This window comes from Hippocampus bargibanti, linkage group LG07 (genome assembly GCF_051943395.1).
Source record: "Hippocampus bargibanti isolate YZ-2025 linkage group LG07, ASM5194339v1, whole genome shotgun sequence".
Lineage (NCBI taxonomy): Eukaryota > Metazoa > Chordata > Actinopteri > Syngnathiformes > Syngnathidae > Hippocampus > Hippocampus bargibanti.
In genome coordinates, this window is record NC_142740.1 from 16951378 (window position 1) to 16975232 (window position 23855).

Sequence of the window (23855 nt, forward strand, 5' to 3'; positions counted from 1 at the left end):
TTATTCAAGATTCAATCTCAACTGGTGATGGAAATAAACAGGTGGACGCATGGACGGACAGACAGACAGACAGACAGACAGACAGCAGACAGATTTAGATAGAATATTTCTACATAATATTTGTTCATGTCACGATTTGTTGCTGGCATAGGTACATGAACAATGATGTGTTATTACATGTTAATACAAAATGTATCACATTTTCAGGCCAATGAAGTGAAATCTGACCTTTTTGTGTTGCACACCTGCTGTCTCTTGACACATTGCGGCGCAGTGGTTGGGGATTCAGATGGATGGATCATCCATCTTCTTTTGTGCTTGTCCTCATTAAAGGTCTGTGTGAGCTGTAGCCCATTATAGCTTCCTGTGGGTTCAGGCGGGGGTACACCTGGGGCTGATCGCTGAGCCAATCGCAGTGCACTCAGATAATTCAATTCGGTTGATTTGCGGTAGAAAAACACTCTTGGAAATTGCCTCTGAAGTTAAATTGCGTCGATCTTTAGCCGCTGTACGCAGTTGCTTATTGCATCCATTCTGCTGGAGTTCATATAAGTGCAACTTTCAGCTCCTCCAGACCCACCGGTGGGTAACCATTTGTTCTCCTTATGATCAGGGAATGTGAGACTGTTCAAGCAGCCTTGCAGAGGACAGCAGGAATAAAAGCACACTGCTCATGAGTTGGAGTTTCCCTCGCTGTATTTAGACGCAATGATTACTCCTGTACTGTTAAGTCCGCGTGCAGAGCTTGAAGCAGCCAATCAAAAATGTGGTTTCTAATTAAAAGGACTCAGTATTTTATTTTGTTTTATTTTGGTGGCATTTCCATGGAATTGAAACCTGTCTGGCATTCGCACAAGCAATCACTACAAGATGAGGATTCATCCTGAATACATTTCATGACAACGTTTTGAGTTTGCCACATTTTGCATGTCACATCCAAGCGGTTTTCCGTCACTTGAATGCAGCAGTCGATGATTCGCCTTTTTCTTTCAGAGACAACTCATGTCTGGTAATTAGATTCTTGGCACTGTAAAACACAGTGGAGACCATGGTGTCAAAGTCAAGGCCAGGGGGCCATATCCGGCCCGCCACATCATTTATGTGGCCCGCTGGAGCAATTCATGACTGTCAATTTTCATGATTCTTGCTGAAATCTGCACCAACATGTCAACTTGTCAGGGGTAAAAAATAACATTGAGATTTTGCATCAGCCCTCCTAGAGAAACCGCCTGGAACAAAAAAAATGAATTTGACACCTCTCGTCTGGGTGAAAATGTCACGATTGATCCTTGATGATGTCTTTATCATGAAGAGAGCTACTAACAAAAAAATTTAAATAATAAAAAATAATAGAAAAGAAATGTAAATAAACAATGGGTGAGTTGTATATGAGAAGCTCAGCCTTCAATTATGTGATGACCGGCGTGAGGATCAGGTAGACACAGCTGTAGAATCAGCTGGCCAGGGGGGGGGAGCTCTTGCTACTCCATACGGTCGCAATCAAGGTGCCCAGCATGAGTTTCCTCATGCCGCTTCGCTGGTGCTTATCGAATCAGCAACTTGTGATTCACTTAGACCACTGCAATGGATTGATTGATTTGTGGGCAGCAAAGACAAGCCATGATTTGTTCCAATGGCAATCATTCAAGTCAGACTGAACCAGATTCTCCATGTTGGCATGTCTTTCATGCCAACATGTGTCATTCATTCAGCATGTGCGTATGCTGTCAAATCAACAATGATTAAACATGCATGCATGCAAATATAAAAAACAAACAATAGCCTTTACAAAAATAAAAATGCTCAGTTTGACTGAATATAAAATAAGGCACTCAAATAAAAGATGGCTTATGATTGCAGTGCTGTAGTTGTTATTTTATTTCTTTATTTTTGGTTGATGCCTTATTTAGCTCCATGAGGGACAGACAGTCAACTGGCTTCCGGCCCAACAGTCCTGAATTACCGGCTGCGCTTATTAAATTGGAGCTGATTTACATCTCCGTGGACATCTTCCCACTTCTTTTTAAATTTGATTCAAAGCCCGCCTTTAAGAGTGCAAGTTTGAACATTGCCGCTGCATCACCGATAGCAACGGCAGTCAGATGGCGCTTGTTTCGAGAAATGATACCCGAGTGCAATAAAGGGCGTCTACAAAGTTAGTTCAAATGCAAGCAAAGCATTCCAAGCAAACTCGCACATGACCTGGATGCAATTCCGCTACATTAGAACGCAATAAGATGAATGAAGACTTTGACGCCACACAGAGAACATTTCAGATGATTAGTGGTGCTGTGATTGATCGGCCACTTATCATGATAGGCCAATGTCCATGAAAATGTATACGATCTGCATGTCGATCGATGCCCTTCATTGCCAATCATTTAAAAAAAAGATTGCCTATGGGTCATAGCTGCAGCCAACTAGGAGTTGGATTCAGCAGCATAACGCACTCATGAGAACACGGCTATGGATGATCTAGGCCAGGGGTGCTCATTACGTCGATCGCGATCTACCGGTCGATCGCGGAGGTAGTACTGGTCGATCGCAGCAAAAAAAACATTTGTCAGCCTATCAAACGTCCCGTCCTTGATTGACATACAGGGCAACCATTCAGAGGACAACTGAATTTTTACCTTTAGGTTGCCGTGCATGCGTAAACAACGGCGCTAAATGCAGCAAAATGTACAAGCTAGTCAGCGAATTACCTCCGATTTTAAGCCCTTGCTAAAACATATGGTGATCAAAATGAGTGAGAAACCGGGACCAAGTAAGGGGGCAAAACATATTACTTTCATACGGAATGGGAAAATGTGGAGCGCCATTTTCGGATTGTTCATGGAAAATACGACATTGACTTCACACCGAAAAGCCAGCTGAGAAAGAGAACGGTGGACGAACTAAAATCCCAGTTGTCCGGACAGCAGTCATTTTTCACTCAACATACTTTCACTTTGTTTTGTCATATTGTCTCTATGCTGTCATATTATTTGTTATTTCGTTTTTTTGTTCTTTTGACTTCAAGACGGCGCCGCGAGAGTGGCTGTCTTTCCAGCAGCTCATGTATTTTGTTTTTCTACTTTCATTCCTTTCATCACTTTGCTGCTGTGAAATGTAAATAAAGGCATATCCAATCCAATCCAATCCAAAAGCGAAAGTCGCCACCGAAGCATCTTTCCGGGTGAGTCACGCCATCGTTAAAAACAATAAGTCCTTCCAAGACGGAGAGATGGTAAAAGAAGCATTCGTTGACTCCTTGTTCAGAGACTTTAAAAATAAAGCAGATATATTATCTTCAATCAAAGCTCTGCAGCTGTCAAGACATACAGTTACACGACTGAGGATTTAACCCAGCAAATGTGGAAAGACATCAGAGATTGTGAGTGTTCTCACTGCTGAAGTCCACGGCTCATGGGCAGTTCTGTAACTTACTCACACAGGAAAATTACCCCAACATGAGGAAATGTGCTACCTCCTTGACTGCATTATTCGGCTCCACTTATTTATGTGAATCAGCCTTTTCCTACATGAAGATCATTAAGTCCAAATACCGTTCCACCATGAATGATGAACATTTGGAAATGTGCTTGAGGCTGGCTGTCAGCAGCTACTGTCCGGACTATGCATCCCTGGCTGATTCAATTCAGTGCAAGTCATCAAAGTAAACTCAGGTAATTACAAAAAAAAATAATAGTTATTTATTATGTTATGTATATGTAGTTATTAAGTGTGTTGTGCAATATTGGCTTATTCAGTTATGCAAGGTACATCAACATACATTGTACATACAAAGAATACTTAAAACATTGGAAATTAATTATGTTTTGCATTTTTGTCGTGGGTAGATCATTTTGACTTGGTTGTTTTTATAAGTAGCTCGTATGCTGAAAAAGTGTGAGCACCCCTGATCTATACGTCTGTGTAAGCTCTCAGTCGTACAGGAGTGGTCCATCGATGAGAAGGTTTCTTCAGCCGTCATCTGTACTTCACTTTTGTACAGATGACGGCTGAAGAAACCTTCTCATCGACACCCCTGATCTAGGCAAAGAAATGAAATTATTCAAGAAAAATGGCCCATTTGTGTGTGACGGAAAATGCTGCATTTTTGTTCAGTTCAGTAATACACTGCATTTTGCATCTAAGTTGTTGAAGCATTTTATTGTATTGTATTGTATTGTATTGTATTGTATTGCATTTCAAATTGCATTTTCTATTTATAATTGTATTTTATTGATTGTATTCTATTTATAATTGTATTTTATTTATTGTATCTATGCTTGTCTGTGACTGTAAAGTGTCCTTGAGCGCTTTGAAAGGCGCTTGAAATAAAATGTATTATTATTATTATTATTATTATTATTATTATTATTATTATTGTGTTGTATTGCATTAGGGAAGCCCATCGATCCTATGGTGTGCATGTCAACTTGACACTGCAGCAGTTCAGGGTTTGATTCCGAACTCCCTGTGTGGAATTTGCATATGCCTATGTGCCTATGTGGTTTTTTTTTTGTGCGGGTATTCCGATTTCCTCCCATATTCCAAAAATATCCATGGGAGGCTGATTGAACACTATAAACTGCTTATGTGGCCATGCATGTTTGTTGTCTCTCTGTATATACAGTAATATTCTCTGCCATTGGCTGGCGACCAGTCTGGGGTGTATACCCCCTCCCCGTCTAAACTCATTTGAGGATTGGCTCTTGGTCACCCGAGGATTAACCACGATGGATGGATGACTAAAAGACTGAAAGCATTCCAATTATTATTATAATTATTATTTCCCATCACTGCACGAGCCTTTGAGAGCCGACGATTAAACAGACAGCAATGATAATGAAAGAGGGCAATGGCAGGCAAGCCGCACGCTCTTATCACGGCCGTTCACATGGAAGAAGGCTCATAACAATCATCGGCATTCTTGCCCGTGAAAAGCCATCAGCGGCGTTAACTACATCTTTCGCCAACGTAACGGCCGCATGGGTCGTAGCACCTTCTTCCTTGGATAATTGGAATCGGCAAGACATCAGGCGACCAGCGGCTGCGCTCGCCGCAAGTGCCAGTTGTAATTAAAAAGTTCCACGTCCTTGCAGAAAAAGGCAATTTGTAATCTCTAAAGTAGCAGCAATACAGTAGTCCCCAAAATGAAGTGAAAATAATCCAGCTCACGTTTACAGCACAAAAGCTATCAATCATAATAATGCAGTGAACCATTCCTACTTGGGTTACTTGGGCACAAAGGCCCAAAATATAATTGCTCAACTAAAATACTTAAACCGTAAATACTCTCAAATGCTTTATGATCTTTTCAAACTCATAATACATTACCATTACAAAGAAAGTGTTTACAAACACAGTAATTTCATTAAAAAACAGCAAATGACGAAGCAGGTGACATATGTCATGCTAACTTATTAACAAATATCTTACTATGACTCAAATGTGAGATATTTTGACTGTTCGACGGACTTTGCATGTCAAGGGGGAGCTAATTGTGAGCGAAAGTTACCATTTTTTTTACCTGTGAATGATTTTGGTCAAGCAATAAAATGACATTTTTGTTTCCTCAAAACACGCACACTCACGGTATAATCCGTGTATTGATCATTTATAAGCATTTTGAACATTTCTAGAGCTTAATGTGATTTTTTTTTTTTTGCACAATCTACTTGAAGTCATTCACTGCCATACACAAATTTATTCGGGAATTGAAAATATGACATAGAGCGCCATTCCCAAATTTGTTTGGGTTTGATTTTTTCTTGTTTGAGTGCTGATAAAGCGCTGGCCTTGGCCTCTGGTTTTCTTCTTTTCCACAAGGGGCGGCATTTCCTTTTTTTCCATGTTAGCGCTTTGTTCCCACTTAAGCGGTTGTTAAAGCGCTATATAAACCAATATGTATGTATGGTATTATTTTTCGGACAGCCGTCTTCATTTCAAGCTCATAACTCCAGACCAATATAATTTAGGAATGAACTCTTTTTTTCTGCTGAAAGAAAAGAGTATAAAGTTTTAACGCTGTATTCAATGTTTATTCAATGTTTATGTAGTCCTAAAACTCAATATTCTGTGGGTCCTGCAATTCAAATGACAATGACTAAAACCCTGGCACTGGAGTGGACACCTTTTTGCATGTCTGGCAGTGAATGAGTTAATGGCCAACAAATATAAGAGAATATTGCCAATTAATGTGCCTGGTCTGAATTTTTATTTATTTATGTATTTATAACCAGATTGGGGGGATTGGCCTATCTATGACCTATCTATGGCCTATATATGAGTCGCTAATTGTCTCCCAAATCCTGATTGTGTCAAGCCTAGTTGCGATTAAGCCCATAAACCGTCAAATGTAAAGCGACGCACAAAATACAGTTTGTCTATAATTGATGAGCACAGCAGTAAGTGAAACCACAAGAGGCCAGAGATCAGGGCATTGAAACTGGCATGCGGCCGACCTTTCCCAACGACATAGTATTGACGTGACGACAGTATGTGTGTTTGTACATAAGCCTCTAAAGCATTGGTTCTTAACCTTGTTCAACGTGGCGAACTCAACCATTGTCGAAAAATAAAAATATTTAATTAAATTCTTTTTTTTTTTACTGAAAAAAGTCAGATCGATCAGTATATGTTTTTTTTTTTTATTGTGTACGAAATGAAGCCAGTGTTGGCCAAGCGGGCGTGTCATAACTGATTGACATGCTGAATCAGGTGTGGCTTAACCTCCGCTTCATGAGGCGATTCAACAAACCACTTTGGTTCGATCGAACTCAGGTTCTGAATCACTGTTCCAAAAGTTTTAGTTGTATATACGCCCTATATATATATATATATATATATATATATATATATATATATATATATATATATATATATATATATATATATATATATATATATATATATTAGGGTTAGGGTAATATATGGTTGGTTCTCTCAGTAATTAACTCTTTTTTTCTGTTCAAAATAGAGAGTCTATGCCTTCTAACGCTGTATTGAATGTTTATGTAGTCCTAAAACTCCAATATTCTGTGGGTCCTAAAATTCGAGTGACAATGACAAAAACCCTGTCACTGGAGTGGACACACACACACACACACACACACACACACACACACACACACACACACACACACACACACACATATATATATATATATATATATATATATATATATATATATATATATATATATATATATATATATATATATATATATATATATATATATATATATATATATATATATATATATATATATATATATATATATATATATAAAGAGTAAATTACTAAATTACATGGGTCTGTAGTTATATGAGCTTAAAATGAGCGTGGCCGTCGAAAATACATAATAATATTGCTGGAACAATGCACTAACATGGAAAAAGGGAAATGCTGCCCCCTTGTGGAAGGGAAAAACATTGCCAAGAGGTCTGGCCAGGGCATTATCAGCACTCCAAATAAACCCAAAAATGCACAACATACGGCAAATTTGGGATTTTTTTTTTCATACTTTCAATTCCGGAAAATATTCGTGAATGGCAGTGAATGAGTTAAACGTATCTTCAAAATTAAGATTAACCGCAAATAAAAAGGGGTGACAATGAGGGGATGTCTTTCATATCTGGCAACTGTGGGCATGGCAACATCTTGAAACTGAAACTGTGACAGAGGGGGATATACTGTAAATGAATTTGAGTTGACACAAAATTATATTAAATGAAGGTTTGGGGGTTATATTACTTCAGGATTTACCAATTAATTCATTTGAACTGATGTTTTAGAATGGGCTCAAATTTGGCGGGCTGGCTGGATGTTGGTGACCTTTCCGAGCTACTAGTATATTGGCTTAACCGTGTGCACAACATACGGCTGGCAGATGGCACCCGTGGAGGTGCTGTTGACATCGATCAAGACTTTCACAGGTACAAAGAGTGAAATCTTTGATGTGAAATGCACACCTGAGATGTTTGAGATGAGGTTAGAGGAGAATACTATGATGAGAAGAGGCAAGATGAGAGGAGTGCTAATGCATGACATGCAGTCGTCATCTCAATGTATAGGTCCATTCTCGCTTCATTGCTGGGGCAATGACATGCACTAAGCAGACATTTCGACTCTCTCTGTGTTACGCTCGCCTTGTGCTTTTTCTCATTTTATTGTATCATTTCCATCAGTTATTCTCTGATGAGAGCCCATCTAATAAAATACGGTGCAGCGTATTCAAATAATTTGATATTTAATGATGCAAGACGATAAAAATTATAATACTGTGACCTAGCAATGTAGACGTGTCGTAATGTTTGATATACGGTGTGATGTAAATGCATATTAAACATTGTAAAATAAAATGATTTGATAATGATAGGAGGTCACTCCTGATAAAATGAAATACCTTACCAATGACCAGAATGATGTGATGACGCAGTAAAATTAGATGACCATCACAGTGAATGCAATGAGAGAGAGAGAACGTAAAAATATATATGGTGATTGTACTGTATATGTGATACAATGAAATGTTCACATATAATGCACATTTTGATTTCATAAAATGCAATGCAAATAATGTGTGTATAATTTGATTAGAGTAGGAGGGGATTAGATATGATTACACACAGTGGGATAGAATCATTTAGTAAAAACCAAAGTCTAGACTTGCTAATAGTGTAACAATCATTGAAAAACAAAATCTATATGAGAAAACTACAGAGGTCCTTTTCTCCAGTTGTTCTAGAGTTGAGCCAAATGCTTGATAAAATGCTAACCGAAATATCCAATTGCCATGCGTGAAAATAACATTTAGTTACCCCGTAAACACGCAAACAACAATTCAACAAACTATGATAGTTTACTGATTAAACTCCAAAGTGGCCTGTGGCAAAACTAAGTTTGGCACCTTTGTTTAAAAAAAATAATAAAAAACAGGAAGAGCGTGATGAGGTATCCGCCCCACCTACAGCATATTATAAGGCACTAAAAGAGGTAATCTGGTTGCTATGGCAACAGTAGAGAATGTATCCTCATTATGAAAACGGTGCGATAGAAATATTGTAGTGGTTATTTTTAAGTCAATAGGAGCAGTTTATGTGCCTGGTGTCTAGTGCGCGCGTGCGTGTGCGTGAAGGTGTGTTGAAGTTTTGTTCACCTTCAATTGAATAAAAACTTAAGCGCCATGGAAGCTTCTCTTTATATTAATCGTTAAAGCCTTGCAGTGGCACATCAATAAAGGATGAAAGAAATGCGTTTTTGCAATTTATGCAGTCTCCATCATATATTACACTTGAGTGTTTTGAAAGGCGCTTGTAAATAAAATGGATGATTTTTTTTCTTCATGAAAACGCCGCTCTGAATCGAGGCGCAGACAAATCTTGGGACTCATTTTGTATAATGACAACAATGTGGCTACAAACTTAAAGGACAACCGACGCCCCAGACAAGTTGTGTCCATAATTTGTAAAATCACTTCAAATGACTTCTAATGAGCGTGTTTTACAAAGATTCCACCGCATATAGCTATATTTTACGTTTTAAGACTCGCGCTGAATATTCAGGAAGTCTTGTTTTCGAGTTGATGACGATGCCTGATGTGACGTCACGTCTGGAACGCCCCTGACCGATAAAGCGACACACAATGCAATTTGGGTACTTTGTTTGGTCTGAAAACTTCGTGTAGATCCGTGTTGATGGCGAAATTAGAAGGAAAACACATAAATAACGCCATGGTGAATCGTTGTGTGTTGCACCAAGACTACTATTTGATATTCGCTGACACAAATTCCCATCAGACAAATCAGCCCATATCCAACAGAGCTTGGGCGCCATCTTGTGCATTTTCCGGGACGCTACATTGGAGTCATGACGCCTTAATTGATACGGAAGTACCTATTTAATCGATTGCAAACATGTATGCTTTCCTCTTCAGAACTATTTGAATCATATTCATAACGGGATGGTAACAAGAAAGCATCTTCTCCGAATCTGAAGCCATTGTTTTGATTCTCAAGCAAGGCGAAACGTCTTGGCGTGACGTCACATTGTGAAACACTTGGAACGCCGTGAAAACTATAAAGGACATTGAAACGACATTTCAATAAGTTCGACAAAACATACAAGAAATAAGCAAATCAATAACGTACCGTGTGCACCTTATTAACCGATAGTCGCTAAACATTGACGTAGACTTTAGACCAGGGCTCGGCAACCTTTACGACTCAAAGAGCCATTTGGACCCATTTACCACAGAAAAGAAAACACTGGGAGCCATAAAAATCCTTTTGACATTTAAAATGAAGACAGCACTGCATCTTTTCATCATCGTTGTTTACCTTTATATATGCATAAACCAACTATAGTGTGTTGCAACTATGAATCGATGAACTGTTACAGAGAAGCGAAATTAAATTTCTGCACGCAACAAGAACATTTTAAACTCTGAAAAAAAGATGCTAACTTCTCATTACATATTAAGCATACCGGTAAACCCGTCTCGTCAGCAGTGAAGGCGAACGAATCTGCCCACGTATCATGAAACGTTCTGTTTTCTTCAGACACTTTTCTTTTCTTAGATTTATCCGTAGTTAGCCTACCTGGGGGTCAAAAAATTCAAGAAATTGTGCGCAATTTGGCGGTTGTGACCGGATATACGTCCCCTGTCGACGATTGTGACGTGTATTATGAGCGACAAAAAAATTGAATACGTTTTATTTTGTATTATTTATAATCACCATAATCTTCAAATTTAGAATTACATTTTAAAGACGAACGAACTAAAATAATATACATTAAATTAAATACTCATTATTTATTTTCTAAAGCCGCAGGGAGCCGCAGCAGGGGGGTGAAAGAGCCACATGCGGCTCCGGAGCCGCGCGTTGCCGACGCCTGCTTAAGACTGTCGTTCTCTATCTAGCAGTTACTCTGCTTCTGTCTCTCTCTAGCATTAGTTTCGTTCTGTCTGTCTTGCCTTGCACTCGTTTATCGAAACCCATGGCACGGAAGCGGAAGTGATAATGACAAAACTTGATAATTAAAGTATCGAAGACAATTTTAAGAAAAACGCACTTATAAAGGTTCGCATAGAAACGTTAAACACTTTTACAGGACAACAAGTCCAAATAAATTATATTTTTGTTGACATGACAACCAATGACAAGATACCCGTCAGTTACAGTTAGGAAACAAAATGGTGTCGGTTGTCCTTTAAATGTCAGATGGAGTGGGTGGTCGAAAGGAGAATTTGTATAAAATGGATGTAAATGATATTACTTGTTATATTGTTCTCATTAATGCATTCACTGCCAGACTGGTGCAAAAATGTGTCCACTCCAGTGCCAGGGTTTTTGTCATTGTCAGTCGAATTCCAGGACCCACAGAATATTGAGTTATAGGACTATAAAAACATTCAATGCAGCGTAAGAAACCTTAGACTCTCTTCGTTCATCAGAAAAAGAGAGTGAATTCCTAAATTATATGGGTCTAGACTAGAGTTATATGAGCTTGAAACGGGGGCGACTGTCCAAAATACATTGCAGTGCATACATATTGATTTACTGTATACTGTATAGCGCTTTAACAACAGCTGAAGGTGGAACAGTGCTAACATGAACAAAAGGGAAATGCTGCCACCTAGTGGAATGGAAAAAAAAGGCCAGAGGCCACTTTATCGGCCTCCAACCAAGAAAAAACAAAACCTGTTTTGTTTTTCTACTTCTTTCATTCCTTTCACCTTCCTTTCATTACTTTGCTGCTGTGAAATGTAAATTTCTCCACTGTGACACTAATAAAGGTAAATCCAATCCAACCACATGCTGCTTCACCATGTGTCCAGATGACGTACATACCCACATGTCATTGACTGATTTGTTACACTTCCACTCTATTTATAGTTTGAGCCTTCATGGGTTCAACGATTTGTTGTTTTTCCTAACACTCGGGATTAAACGCCGTGGCCCATGGGCTGAAAGTGTTATTTTCACCGAGCCTCCTTCTTCTACTTCCGTCTCGATTCCTGAGCGGCCCTTTGGCCAAATAAGCTCTTTGTCTGCCGACGCCTCCTCAGCGTCCCTTTTAACCTGCCGGCTTTCAGAACTGATGATGGGGGAAGGGAGGGCCTTAGAAACAGCCCATCGACACATCCAAGATGCAAAAAAAAATCCAGGATGTTCACTTCGGAGAGGTGCCGAATTGGCTGGGGGGAAAAAAAGAGAAGGGCTCATTTGAGATAGTCTGAACTGTGAAGCAAATAGCTCAATTTGTGGGAGAACGTCATCTGTAATGTACAAAGTCATAAGACAGCTACAATCGCAATAACATCAGCTCATCTAATTTTATAGTTTTTTACCAGTTGTTCTCGGAAACTTTCATCACTAAATGTATCAGTTACCGCCAGCAAACTTGGGTTTGGTGAAGTGACCTAAAGTGTGACCTCTGCACCGTAAGGTCGACGTGCTAACTACTGACGCGCCGGGCTGATCTCTTTGTCGTTTTAATAGTAGGTTAAGTATTGTATTTTTTGGTGTATAAGGTGCACCCCCACTGAATGGTGTCTATTCAAATGTATTTCCATATATAAGGCACACTTTCAATGAATGAAAAACGTTTTCCAAATACAATATATAAATATATAAACGTTTTCCAAATGTAAGGTACACCACATTATAAGTCGCGATAGTAGAAGCTGGGGTTATACATGACTTCTTCTACAGAGGAAAATGGAGTCAATGGCTGTTAACAGTCGTTTTGAGACCTGTTGTGGCTCAATATTACTTCACATATAAGGTGATAAGGTATAATGCGCAGGGTCCTTTTTTGACGAAAATCAAGGCTTTTGGGTGCGCCACGGTAGCTCATATAGATACATACAGCAGGAGTTGCATTCATGGAAAGGCTCTTAATTTTTTGCAGCTCTAGCCTTATTTATTTATTTATTTATTTATTTATTTATTTATTTGGTTGGTTGGTTGTTGGGTGAGTGAGTGAGTGAGTGAGTGAGTGAGTGAGTGAGTGAGTGAGTGAGTGAGTGAGTGAGTGAGTTTGTTAGTTTGTTAGTGTCATGATCTGGTTGGCGACCAACGGGGGGCGCTGTCGGTCCCGCCTACACCTGCACAGGTGCTGGTCGTCCCGATCAGAACTGTCGACCAGCGGGTAGCGACGTCAGCCCTGCCTGCAGCCTCGCAGTTGCTGGTCGTTTAATCATTGACACTTAAAAGGACACCCGGCACGACCATCCGGTGCCGGTTCATTGTTTGTTTGCTGCTTGGTTGCTGCATGCATTGTGTACGTGTTTGTTTAACCTCGGCGGACTTTTACTTTTGGTCTTCTTTTGCTACTTTGTATTTTTCCCATTCAGATGATTTTGATGTTTTACATTTTGTTCCTGCTGACTTTATTTTAATACAATTTGTCAAACAACCTCCTGCTCCTTCCTGCCTGCTTTTTGGGATCCAAACCCGCCATCACCACCTCGCAAACCGTGACAGATAGTTAGTTGGTTTGTTTGTTATTTATTTATTCATTTAAATATTTATTGGTTTACTCATGCATTTATTTATGTATTTATTTATTTATTTATTTATTTATTTATTTATTTATTTTTGTATTCGTGTATTTATTTATTTTGTGTATGTTTATATATTTTTTATTTATGTTTGTTGGTTTGTTTGATTGTTTTTTTTATTTATTCATTTGTTTACGTATGTATGTACGCATGCATGCATGCATGCATGCATGCATGCATGTATGTATGTATGTATGTATGTATGCATGTATGTATGTATCTGTGTGTGTGTGTGTGTGTGTGTGTGTGTGTGTGTGTGTGTGTGTGTGTGTGTGTGTGTGTGTGTGTGTGTGTGTGTGTGTGTGTGTGTGTGTGTGTGTGTGTGTGTGTGTGCGTGCATTATTGTATCATCCTAAAAAAATGTCTCTCTCTCTTTTCCTGTCACCTCTATCAGAAGAGACTTGACCGCTGCTGGCAGGACGCCCACCAGCTTAAGAAGCCACAAAGAGGATTTGCACATAAAACGCAGGAGCATTTAAGAAATGAGCATTTACGAGAGAAATGACAGTCGCTGCGGGGATGAGCACAGCTGGCAAGTCCTGCGTTCAATCCCGTGTCGACGCAGATGTGTGTGTGACAAAAAAGGCAACAAACGTGTGTATGCGTGCGTGTGCGTGTGTGTGTGTGAGAGAGAGATGCATGATATCGGGCACTTGGATTCATTTGACATGCTCGCCTGCCCGCAAAGGCTTAGCTCAAGATCAATTTTCTTCAGTCGATAGGATGAAATCGGAAATCGGAAATCCCCCTCCTCCCTACTAAACTAAAACATGCATACAAATAACTCATTAACAAAAGAAAATGCTGCCAACACACGGACAGACGCAAGCATCTTATCATTCGTAATTAAACATCGGGGCTCTCCGATGGGGTTTAGCAGCATCAAGTCGGAACAAGACAGTTCTTTCACTTTTGTGTCAAGCTTGTCCTCAAGGTGGCGGCTAATGTGGAGCCTATCTCAACTGATCAAAGGCAATTGGCAGGGGGCATTCTGGACTGGTCGCCAGCCAAGCAGGGCGCTGTCACTCTAAAACTAATTCAGAAATCAATCGTTGCAAAGATTTGCTCACCCAAACCAAAAAACAAACACTTCACTATAATTTGCAGTTTGAATCGACGGGTTTTGTCCCAACTGACCACAAACTCCATAATAAATACCGTATTTCCCAGTGCATAAGGCGCACCCAAAAGCCTTGATTTTCTTCAAAAGATGACCCCACGCCTAATACGCAGGTGCGCCTTATATGTGAAGTGATATTGAGTCACAACAGGTCTCACAACTACTGTCAGCAGCCACCGACTCCATTTTCTCCTGTGCAAGAAGTAGTGCATAACCTCACCCGCTATTGTTGCGCCTTATAATGTGGTGTGCCTTATATATGGAAAACATATATATTTATGCACTATATTTGGTAACCTTTTTTCATTCATTGAAGCTGTGCTTTATACTCCAGTACGCCTTATGCAGTATATGGAAAAAGTTTGAAAATACACCATTCATTGGGGGTGCGCCTTATACTCTGGTGCGCCTTATAAACCGGAAAATACAGAATATTGAATGAAGTCTCTTTATATTCGAGCTTTTCAGTTCACCAAGAGGTGAATCATAACCCATGGAAAACGCTCTTGTGTCAGCTTTATATCACTGTGTCAAAATGGAGGCCCGGGGCCCAAATCTGGCCTGCCACATCATTGTATTCAGTCAAGTGCCATAATGATTGATGAAGTCCAAACCAAAATTTCTAATTGTTGTATATAAACCACAACAACAGTCATTATTTTTTACTTCAGATTTGAAAACTACTTACCATTCATTTATTGTGCGCTGCATATGTACAGTAATATGTTTAGGGGATGAAACCTTCTCATGGCTTCCCCAAATTCAAAACAGCCACCGAGAGGAAACCGTAACTACACTCTTGTGTGCATCTACTCTCCATTGTATCGAGCATTTGATGTTTTGTAGGGTATTGATGTGGAAATTAGGACTGTCGAGGAGGGAACAAAGTCTTGAGCTTTCACTACGAGACGTAAAACATGCGCGAGGTCGTACGGAGGCCGGTGTGGAGAGACCCTCTTTCCTCTTGAGTGGGTGGTCTCTTAAGTGAAATAAAGGAAGCAAATTTCGTGTGAAATTTCAGCCTGCCGAATGGCTGCAACCTTTTCGGTCTTCTCTGAGAAGCGTTTTTATATGTGAAGCTAAAATAGGATTAGCGGTCTCTTTCGAAGAATGCAGCAACGGATAGGGGCTTGAATTCGGCAGGGATGTTTATCTCGGCTTCCTTTGAGTGAGATCATGGTGGGGGAGATGGCAAGTCTACATCCAGAGTACCATGCGGAGCTATTTTTTCATTTATGTAAATTTTCATTTATGCAAGGCAACTTCACTCGGATATCATCAACCATTACAAAGTTAAATAAAATGACTTCATTAAACAGTACAGTTTATTTCTTTAATTAAAATTCCATAGCACATTTATTGTACATAAAATAAGGTATATGTTGTGTAGTTTTAAGGCTTATTTAGTAGAAAATAATGTTTTATGAGGACCCGGGAACTGATTATTCTCATTCTTTTCTTATGGGAAATAAATGTTCGGCAGACGAACTTTTCGTCTTACACACACTTTCTGGGAACCAATTGAGTTGGTAAACTGAGGTATCGCTGTACATTCCAGTAACTTCCTCAGCACAATATGGTATTTCCAACCCTGTGCCAAAAATGTCAGCACGTTTATCTCAAGAGACCAATGAAGATTAAATACCGATTTTCAGCTTTACCGAGCCAAAATCAAATTCCGTGTCGTCATGACAAGATGATAATAATATTACATGATCTTTATTTTATTTCGAACCAAGCAGATGGTTCAGCCGTGCGCTGCGCCACAGCCAACATTTGGCCCATGTCCCACCTTCCCCATCACGCTTCATGAATAGAAATGCATCATTTGGAAATGATTTATGAGCCACGTGCTAATGGCATGAATATTTTAAATGTGAATTCATTACAAGCAGGAATGTCTTGCACAAGTGTAGCCTACATACACAACCGCACATCAGAGTGAAGAATTGCTCACGTTTCTATTTCAATGTAATCGCCGTGATGTATTGTTTACAAGAATGATAACTTTTTTTTATTAGACTTTTTGGTCGCTGCAGTGGACAGCTAATCATGTTATCGGATTACCCGCTACATGAAAATCAGATTTAAATCTGATTTTTTTTTCCCAAGATATATTAAAACTTTTACGTTTTTTTTCTGAGGGGAAGAGAGGGGACGTTATGACAATAGCATGGTTTTCGAGAAAATGCATTTTTCTCAGGTTATGTTAGGACAAGTCATACTGGACAAGAAAGTTGAATTTTATGACTTCAGAAGTGATGAGTGCAATCTAACAATTGTGTGTTTTTTTCCAAATCCATTTTCTAGGAAAAAATGTCATTGTATGAGGAAAAAATATATTCACAAAAAGTATTTTTTTAATAATAAAAGTAGCCATTTTACATTTTTTTATGATGAAAGGTAAAAGAAAATGTAGTAGCACCATTTTTTGGAATGTTTTTGTTTTTCTTTTTGGGGGGAAAACATGTAGATTAGATTAGATTAGATAGATTAGATAAAATAAGATTAGATTAGATTAGCTTTTACCATAATAACATTATCTTGCTCTCAAGCAAAATCAGATTATGCAAGAAGAATAATCGGAATTTTACTTGGCTCAGATAAATTGACATGTAAATATATTCATTTTTTCACATTGCATTTGGACCTCATCCATGGATTATGACTTTTTAATCTGGGGGGGGCTAGATACTCTGATGCGATTGTCTGGCATTTTTCTGATCTGAACAAAATTTCGGATGGAGTATGTTGTGATCATCATCATCATCATCATCATCATCATCATCACCATCTTCCTCATCCACACTGACTGAAGTTCAAATTTGCATCCCATTCAACCTCCATGATTGACATTTCATGAGTAGGGGTGCCTACCTGAGGTACCGCAGCGGTTCTATGGTTTCAGTCTCCGCCTCGGCTGAGCTGTGGTTCATCTTGTCCATCGGTTTGTCACCCAGCAGAACTGATGAAAAGACAATCAAGGAGGAGCCGCGCCTCTACCAAAGCACCCCCCGCCGGTCGCTGTGTTATGAACAAGCACACACTGAGCAGTCCCTTTTCACAATGGATGGCTCGGATGCAGATGGCCCTCGTCAGTCTCCAGTCTCATCCCCACTGAGCGGCACAAAAAAGCGGCACACTCACTTATAGAGCACCGGCCAATTAAGAATCAGGAGAGGCAACACGAGCCAGCTGATTGGCTCAGATGGCCACCATCAGAGCAACACGACCCCCCTTCCTCAAATCCACACATATTTGTGCGCGCTCCTCGGTGGCCAGAGCATCCCTTTATGTGGAAAGTAGAGCAGGTGTCATGGCGGGGAGACTTGCAAACATTTCACATGAGGATGATAAATGTAGTCGCGTACCAAAACTAAATGGGGAGTGGGAGTGGAGGTGTGCATTTGTGCGTTTGATACCCATATCAGATGTTTCCTGTGTTGTGAAGCTGGATGATACCATGATGGATGTCACTTGTGGTCAAAACAGAAAAGAAAAATTCCAATGGCCCTGCAAAGAAAAATATCATAATAAAGTTTTTTTTTCATAATAGTTTTTAAGTGCTTTTTTATGTCTGTGTCATCGTGATATGCAGAGGATGAATCAACAGATCTGAAGTCTTCTTGTTTGTTGATTTTTTTTTTGAATGTGGGCTCCATCTAGTAGTATGAGATTGAGATTTAATCGCTGTATACAAGTGCAGTTCGATTGTGTTCAATCTGGGGTTTTTTTTAGTGTTTATAAATAATTTTGAGATGCAACTTTAATTTTACTGGACAATTCATGTTAATTGAATCAAATCGTAGTTTTTCATGTAAAATTTGGATGTGTTTATATATTTATTGTAAAATTTGAACGTTAGTAATACAGTGCTATGACAAAGGCGTTTACCCTCAAACGCTCCAGATCTTGAGACCAAATCATTTGTGGAACTTGATCATACCCTTCTTGGCTGATCAATAGGCTCCACCCCATGCATTGATGCATCCATCCACTTTCCTGTCTCGTTAGTCGGGATGGTAATCAAAAAACGGTTGTTTTTGAGATCCCATTCACAGAAAATTGATTGCTCGCAATCGCCGGATGATTCTGTTATTCAAGGCAAAAGCACTCTAAAGCTTGGCGACAAAAAACATGAGATCAGAGCAACTTGGAATGATTTAATGGACTCCATGCATGTGCCAGTTCCGCAATTGAGATAAGATCGCTGAATTGGAGTAGCCGGGCAAAGTTGTAGTATGACGACAAAGGAAAGTTCTCTTTCCTTTGTAGTCATAAGTCATCAGAATCAGAATCAGAAAATTGGGACATTTGCAGTCCACAGCAGCAATTTGAAAGTGGGTGGTGGGGGGGTGAAAAGATAAAAAAATAAGATATTCTAAGCATAATAGAAAATGTCAGAAGACTGAGGTGTATACTGTAACTGTGCAAATGTTTCATTAAAAAACTGTACATAGTGCAAGTATTAAAAAAAGGTAAGCCTGTTAAAATAAACGCAAAACTTAACAGACAGCACACCAGAGAGACTCACTATCCAATTGTCTTGAAACAGGACATATTTGGATGCGATTTGGCACATTTTCTGTCAAATGGGATCCCAGGAGCTCGAAAGACATTGTAAACTTGTAATTTAGGAAAGTTTCCATTACATCTCAGGAAGGAATATTTAAAAAAAAGTAAAAAAAAAAAAATCAAAAAAATATTAAAGGGTAGGTTAAAATGTGATTTTTTTTAATCCCTGGAAAGCCTTTCACCCACAATTAATAGATAAAAACATGTGTACATACACCTTCCACTATGATCAGGAAACATTTAACATTAAAAACAATAGTGACCGCTCATTGAGGGCAAACAGGTGTGAGCTGCAACATTTGGTCTATGCTGCCATCTAGCAGCACCGTAGGGAAACGGCAGTTTTCATCAAATGTTAAAGGACAACCGACGTCACTTTTTTGTTTCCTAACTGACATCAGAAAAACGTTTTATAGCATCTAAAATACCCAAAACACGCAATATGCTATTTTATTCAAATGCAAAACACCAATAAAAATGACTTAAAGTGTCCAAAATCTGCAAAAAATTGAGCTGCGAATTGGTCGTCTTGCATTGCTGGAGAATCAAAACAATGGCTTCAGATTCGGTTAATATGCTTTCTCGTTACACATCCAGTTATGAATATGATTCAAATAGTTCTGAAGAGGAAATCATACATGTTTGCAACCGCTTAAATAATTTATTCCGTGCCATTTTGAGGCAACATTGGGGGTAAATGTCTCACCCAAAAAGAGACAGAAAATGGCCACCGACCTCCTGTGAGGAATGAATCAGCCCGTTTCTGACTTCACAGCAGCTCTAAATTTTGTTCTTCTTTCTTTAATAAATTTGCTCCTGTAAATTGGGAATTTCTTAACTGTGAGCAGAATAAACGCTTTCTTATCGAATAAGATATACAAGAAAATATGTACGGAAAAACGCAAATTTGTCAATTATGCGTACCATCCGGTAGGCGCTGACTTTCACGAAACGGCAAATCAATAAAGTCAAACTAGTTCGCCGCGCAGCCTCTATCTCGGTATCGTTTTTTCTTTTTTTGCAAACGAAGCGAGCAGTTTGATGCTACTGTGCGCATGCGTCTGCCGCCTGGGGACTTCCCATTGCATCAATCCGATCAAACGTGAAAAAAGCGAAAGTCAGGACGATACGAGGGATTGATACAAGCTTCAAAGAAAGATGTGGCATATTCGTATTGTGTTGCTTGCAAAAAAGACGTGAAAGTAGCTGCCTCCGATTTCTATGATTTAAAGACGCATTTTGATACAAAGAGCCTCGCCAAAAACTGGCATTGCGGTTATAAATGTAGCCGTCTCGCAGTACAGCAAAACACTTTAAAATCCATATCCTGTTGAGACTCGCACTATATTGTAGTGCGATATTACTTTCCACTTACTAGAAAAAAGTAATGTATCACCACTAGAGGGCGAAAACGAACGTGCAAGTATATTTATGCAAAAAGTATCGATATTACTTTTCAAACGCTACTTAACAAAAATCTGTTGAACAGAGAGGGTGGGTGACAACTTTTTAATCATGTGCAAATAACACTTTTTTGCCGTCAGGATAGTCGCCTTCGTTTCTTAGATGCAACATTGATTTTTCAAATAAGATAATACGTACACGGAATTAAGAGATACGGGCATTGTATGATCTTAATACGTATCACATTGACCGTAAGCTAGTTTGAATTCTTGCAAAAGGGCTTAATTTAAGAATTTATGGAGAATAAATCAGCCATGGGTGGGTTAAAATTTGTTTTTATTGTTATTTAATAGGGGATGGGGTTGCAATAAACAAATATCTCCTCGTACATCATTTTCTTTTCAATGTGGGTTTGGTCACGTCTTTCCCTCGAAAACAAACGGAATGGTGGTGATTTCAAACAGTGACGTTCTTGCCATTGGCATCCTCAAGATGTGGGCCAGACAACGTGAGATGTTTCCTTTGCAAGTTTTAGTACATGGGAGCTCAAGTCCAATGTAAAACCAGGAAACAACAACGCTTTTCCTGATCATGGGACTATGTGTTCAATTTGTCCAAAGGGTGTGCTAATTTCTAAACAAATATGACCCATGCATCCACCCTTTTCGATACCACTTTTGGTTTGGGTCAGAGCTGGGACTGTCTCAGTTAACTTTTTGCCAAAAGCAGGACAGGCCCAAGACCGCTTTCCATCCAAACATAAAGTACAGTTAAGTCTCGTTATATCGATATCGGATATATCGATAGTCCCGGTTATATCGATACTATTTCTATGCACGCACGGAGAAAATTACATGCAAACAGGCTCGGATATACCGATAGTCCCGGTTATATCGATATTTTTTCGGACTCCCTTGAATATCGATATAACGAGACTTTACTGTATACGACACACACACCCATACTCACACATAATGAAAACGTAGTTTTCAAGAAATCTTTTAAGGGATGTTTTGGAATGGAAAGGCCAAAGTTAGGACTCAAACCGGAACCTCAGTACTGCGAAACAGACTAGCAGTTCAATTGGCTGCTCCGCTGCCAAAATACCATCCAATAAATGTTAATTATCAATGTTTTATGAGGCTTTTCATGAGAGCCTCTGTGGTATAGTATCTGTCCAGTTTGCCTGATCTGACACTAGAATTCCGAATTCACAAGCAACCTGGCCACACTTATCTATCAGCTATTAGCAACGGGTTGGATGGAGACTCGGCTTCGTTGTTAAGGAGTAAACACCTTGCGTTGAGCGTTACTGTTTGAAGTTCATTGTTCCCCAGCGCAACGTCTATCAAGAAGCTGATGCGATGACACGTTAGAAGACTTCCCGGGTGGTTGGGTTTGCATCACTACATTCTGAAAGATGCCCAGCTTCTTCTTGATCAACGAGCGGCGGAGATACTTTCACGCGCATGTCTTTGCTAATCACGTGACCCTATAAATAAACCCAGGGACAGTTTTGTCTAGAGAAGAAAACAATGCACCACAAAGCTAAAGAACTAAAATCAAAAACAACAGAAAAACAAAGCATGTCACAAAATGACATTCCTGACAAATCCCCTCCAGTTTTAGCATGACATCATGTGCTGACTCCAGAGGGGCTTCAAATAAACTCCAAACCTTCTAGCAGAAGGGATTACATTTGGGCTCCACTAGTTGTTATTTCTTTATTTGTGGAAGTTTTACGTCCCTCAACGATAGCCCTCAAAATATTACAAATGGTTCCCGGAACTTTACAATACTCAGTGAAACATTTTTTTTTAATCTTTATTCTTTCTCTTCTAAATATTTAAAAGTCAGCTACGATGTGGAAACCAGCAGATGTAAAACCACCTTCAACGGTAACGTAACCCCGTATAATTCCAACCTCGCCATGAGACAACTTCCAAAACGTTGGAGGAGCACAATATTTGGAAAAAAAAAACACACAGACAAGAATCCTGACATTCAGCCATACAAAAGAATCCGACACGCGTTGGCTTCTCTGGTACACTCGCTGGAGGTCAGAGAGAAGAGGCAGTCTGTGTGGACTTTTAGTCTTTTTTTTTCTTGTTAATTTCAAACAATCCCTGCGATGAGATCTTCAGTTCAGACACTGCACCAGACCTTCCGGAGAAGGGCTAAAGCGCGTATTCAGTTGTGTCTAATAATAATAATAATAATCTTAATATCTTTGCCCTGTCTAATCCATAGACAGAAGACTTTGGGAATTCTGTGACAACTCCCATTCTAAAAGATGGTCAACCAAAAGAGGAGCTTGAGCCTACACCATCTTAAAAAATGAATGGGCTCTCGATGAGGAAATGGAAGAATATCTCCATCTCACGTAAAAAAAAAACTGGAAGCAGATTTACCTTCCTGCATCATGTTCATGGAAAGGATTAGAACGATAACATGATAGTTGGGTGGGCGCACAATGGCTATCATATATATTATGAGGGCGGTGGTAATAAGAATGGGGGGTCAGGGTCATGTGCTATTATTTCCAAGTGTTGGCTGCCTGGGAGATGGAGCGGGAGGGGATCATGTCCAACAGGTATTCCCGCTGGCGCTCAGAGGAGGTGGTCTTGTGGGCGGACAAGCTGGGGTTCACGTAGGCCATCGTCATACCTGCCACCACATAAAATGGTTCAAATCAAATACAAATGAAATGTTTTCGACATGCAGGGTGACAGTAAAGATGAGGGGATGAAGTTATTGTGGAGCAAAGGAAGGGGTATTTATCAATTTTATCCAATCCGAGCAAAATGACTTCTTTTTGACCACATGATTCGCAATAACATGGAACGCAATGTTGACTAAAGTATTTTACGGACTATAAGGTGCACCCAAAAGCGTTCATTTCCTTAAAAAGATTACATTGCGCTTTATATGCCGTGTCGAAGAAGTAGTGTGGGATCCATGCTGGGATATAAAAAACAGCATTTCATTTGAATAATCTCTTAAAATTACCTTTTCTCGATTTCCCCCTAATTTTCAAATGTTGGCACACTGATTAGAAATGGAACATTTGGCATTTTTTTGCCAGTTCTGGTATCTAGTGTCTCAAGAAAAAAATAAATGTTTATTTCTGAAAATTTTAAGGCCAACACATTCCATGACAACCTTTAAGAAACAAACGTTTCAAAAAAGGAAGATTG

General features: G+C 39.4%; 2 protein-coding genes across 4 annotated transcripts in view; both read right to left on the reverse strand.

The window, feature by feature from the left end:
* Positions 1–18149, reverse strand: part of yjefn3 (YjeF N-terminal domain containing 3) — a 42127-nt gene extending 23978 nt beyond the window's left edge. Inside the window, exon 1 of the mRNA XM_089000851.1 lies at positions 17557–18149. Coding sequence (XP_088856977.1) covers positions 17557–17624 — 68 coding nt within the window. The 5' untranslated portion in view covers positions 17625–18149. The remainder of the gene's footprint in view (positions 1–17556) is intronic.
* Positions 18150–20977: 2828 nt separating this feature from the next.
* gatad2ab (GATA zinc finger domain containing 2Ab) overlaps positions 20978–23855 on the reverse strand; it is a 29278-nt gene continuing 26400 nt past the window's right edge. For all 3 annotated transcript variants that reach the window (XM_089001293.1, XM_089001292.1, XM_089001291.1), the window contains exon 11: positions 20978–23325. In XM_089001293.1, coding sequence (XP_088857419.1) covers positions 23195–23325 — 131 coding nt within the window. In that variant the 3' untranslated portion in view covers positions 20978–23194. The remainder of the gene's footprint in view (positions 23326–23855) is intronic.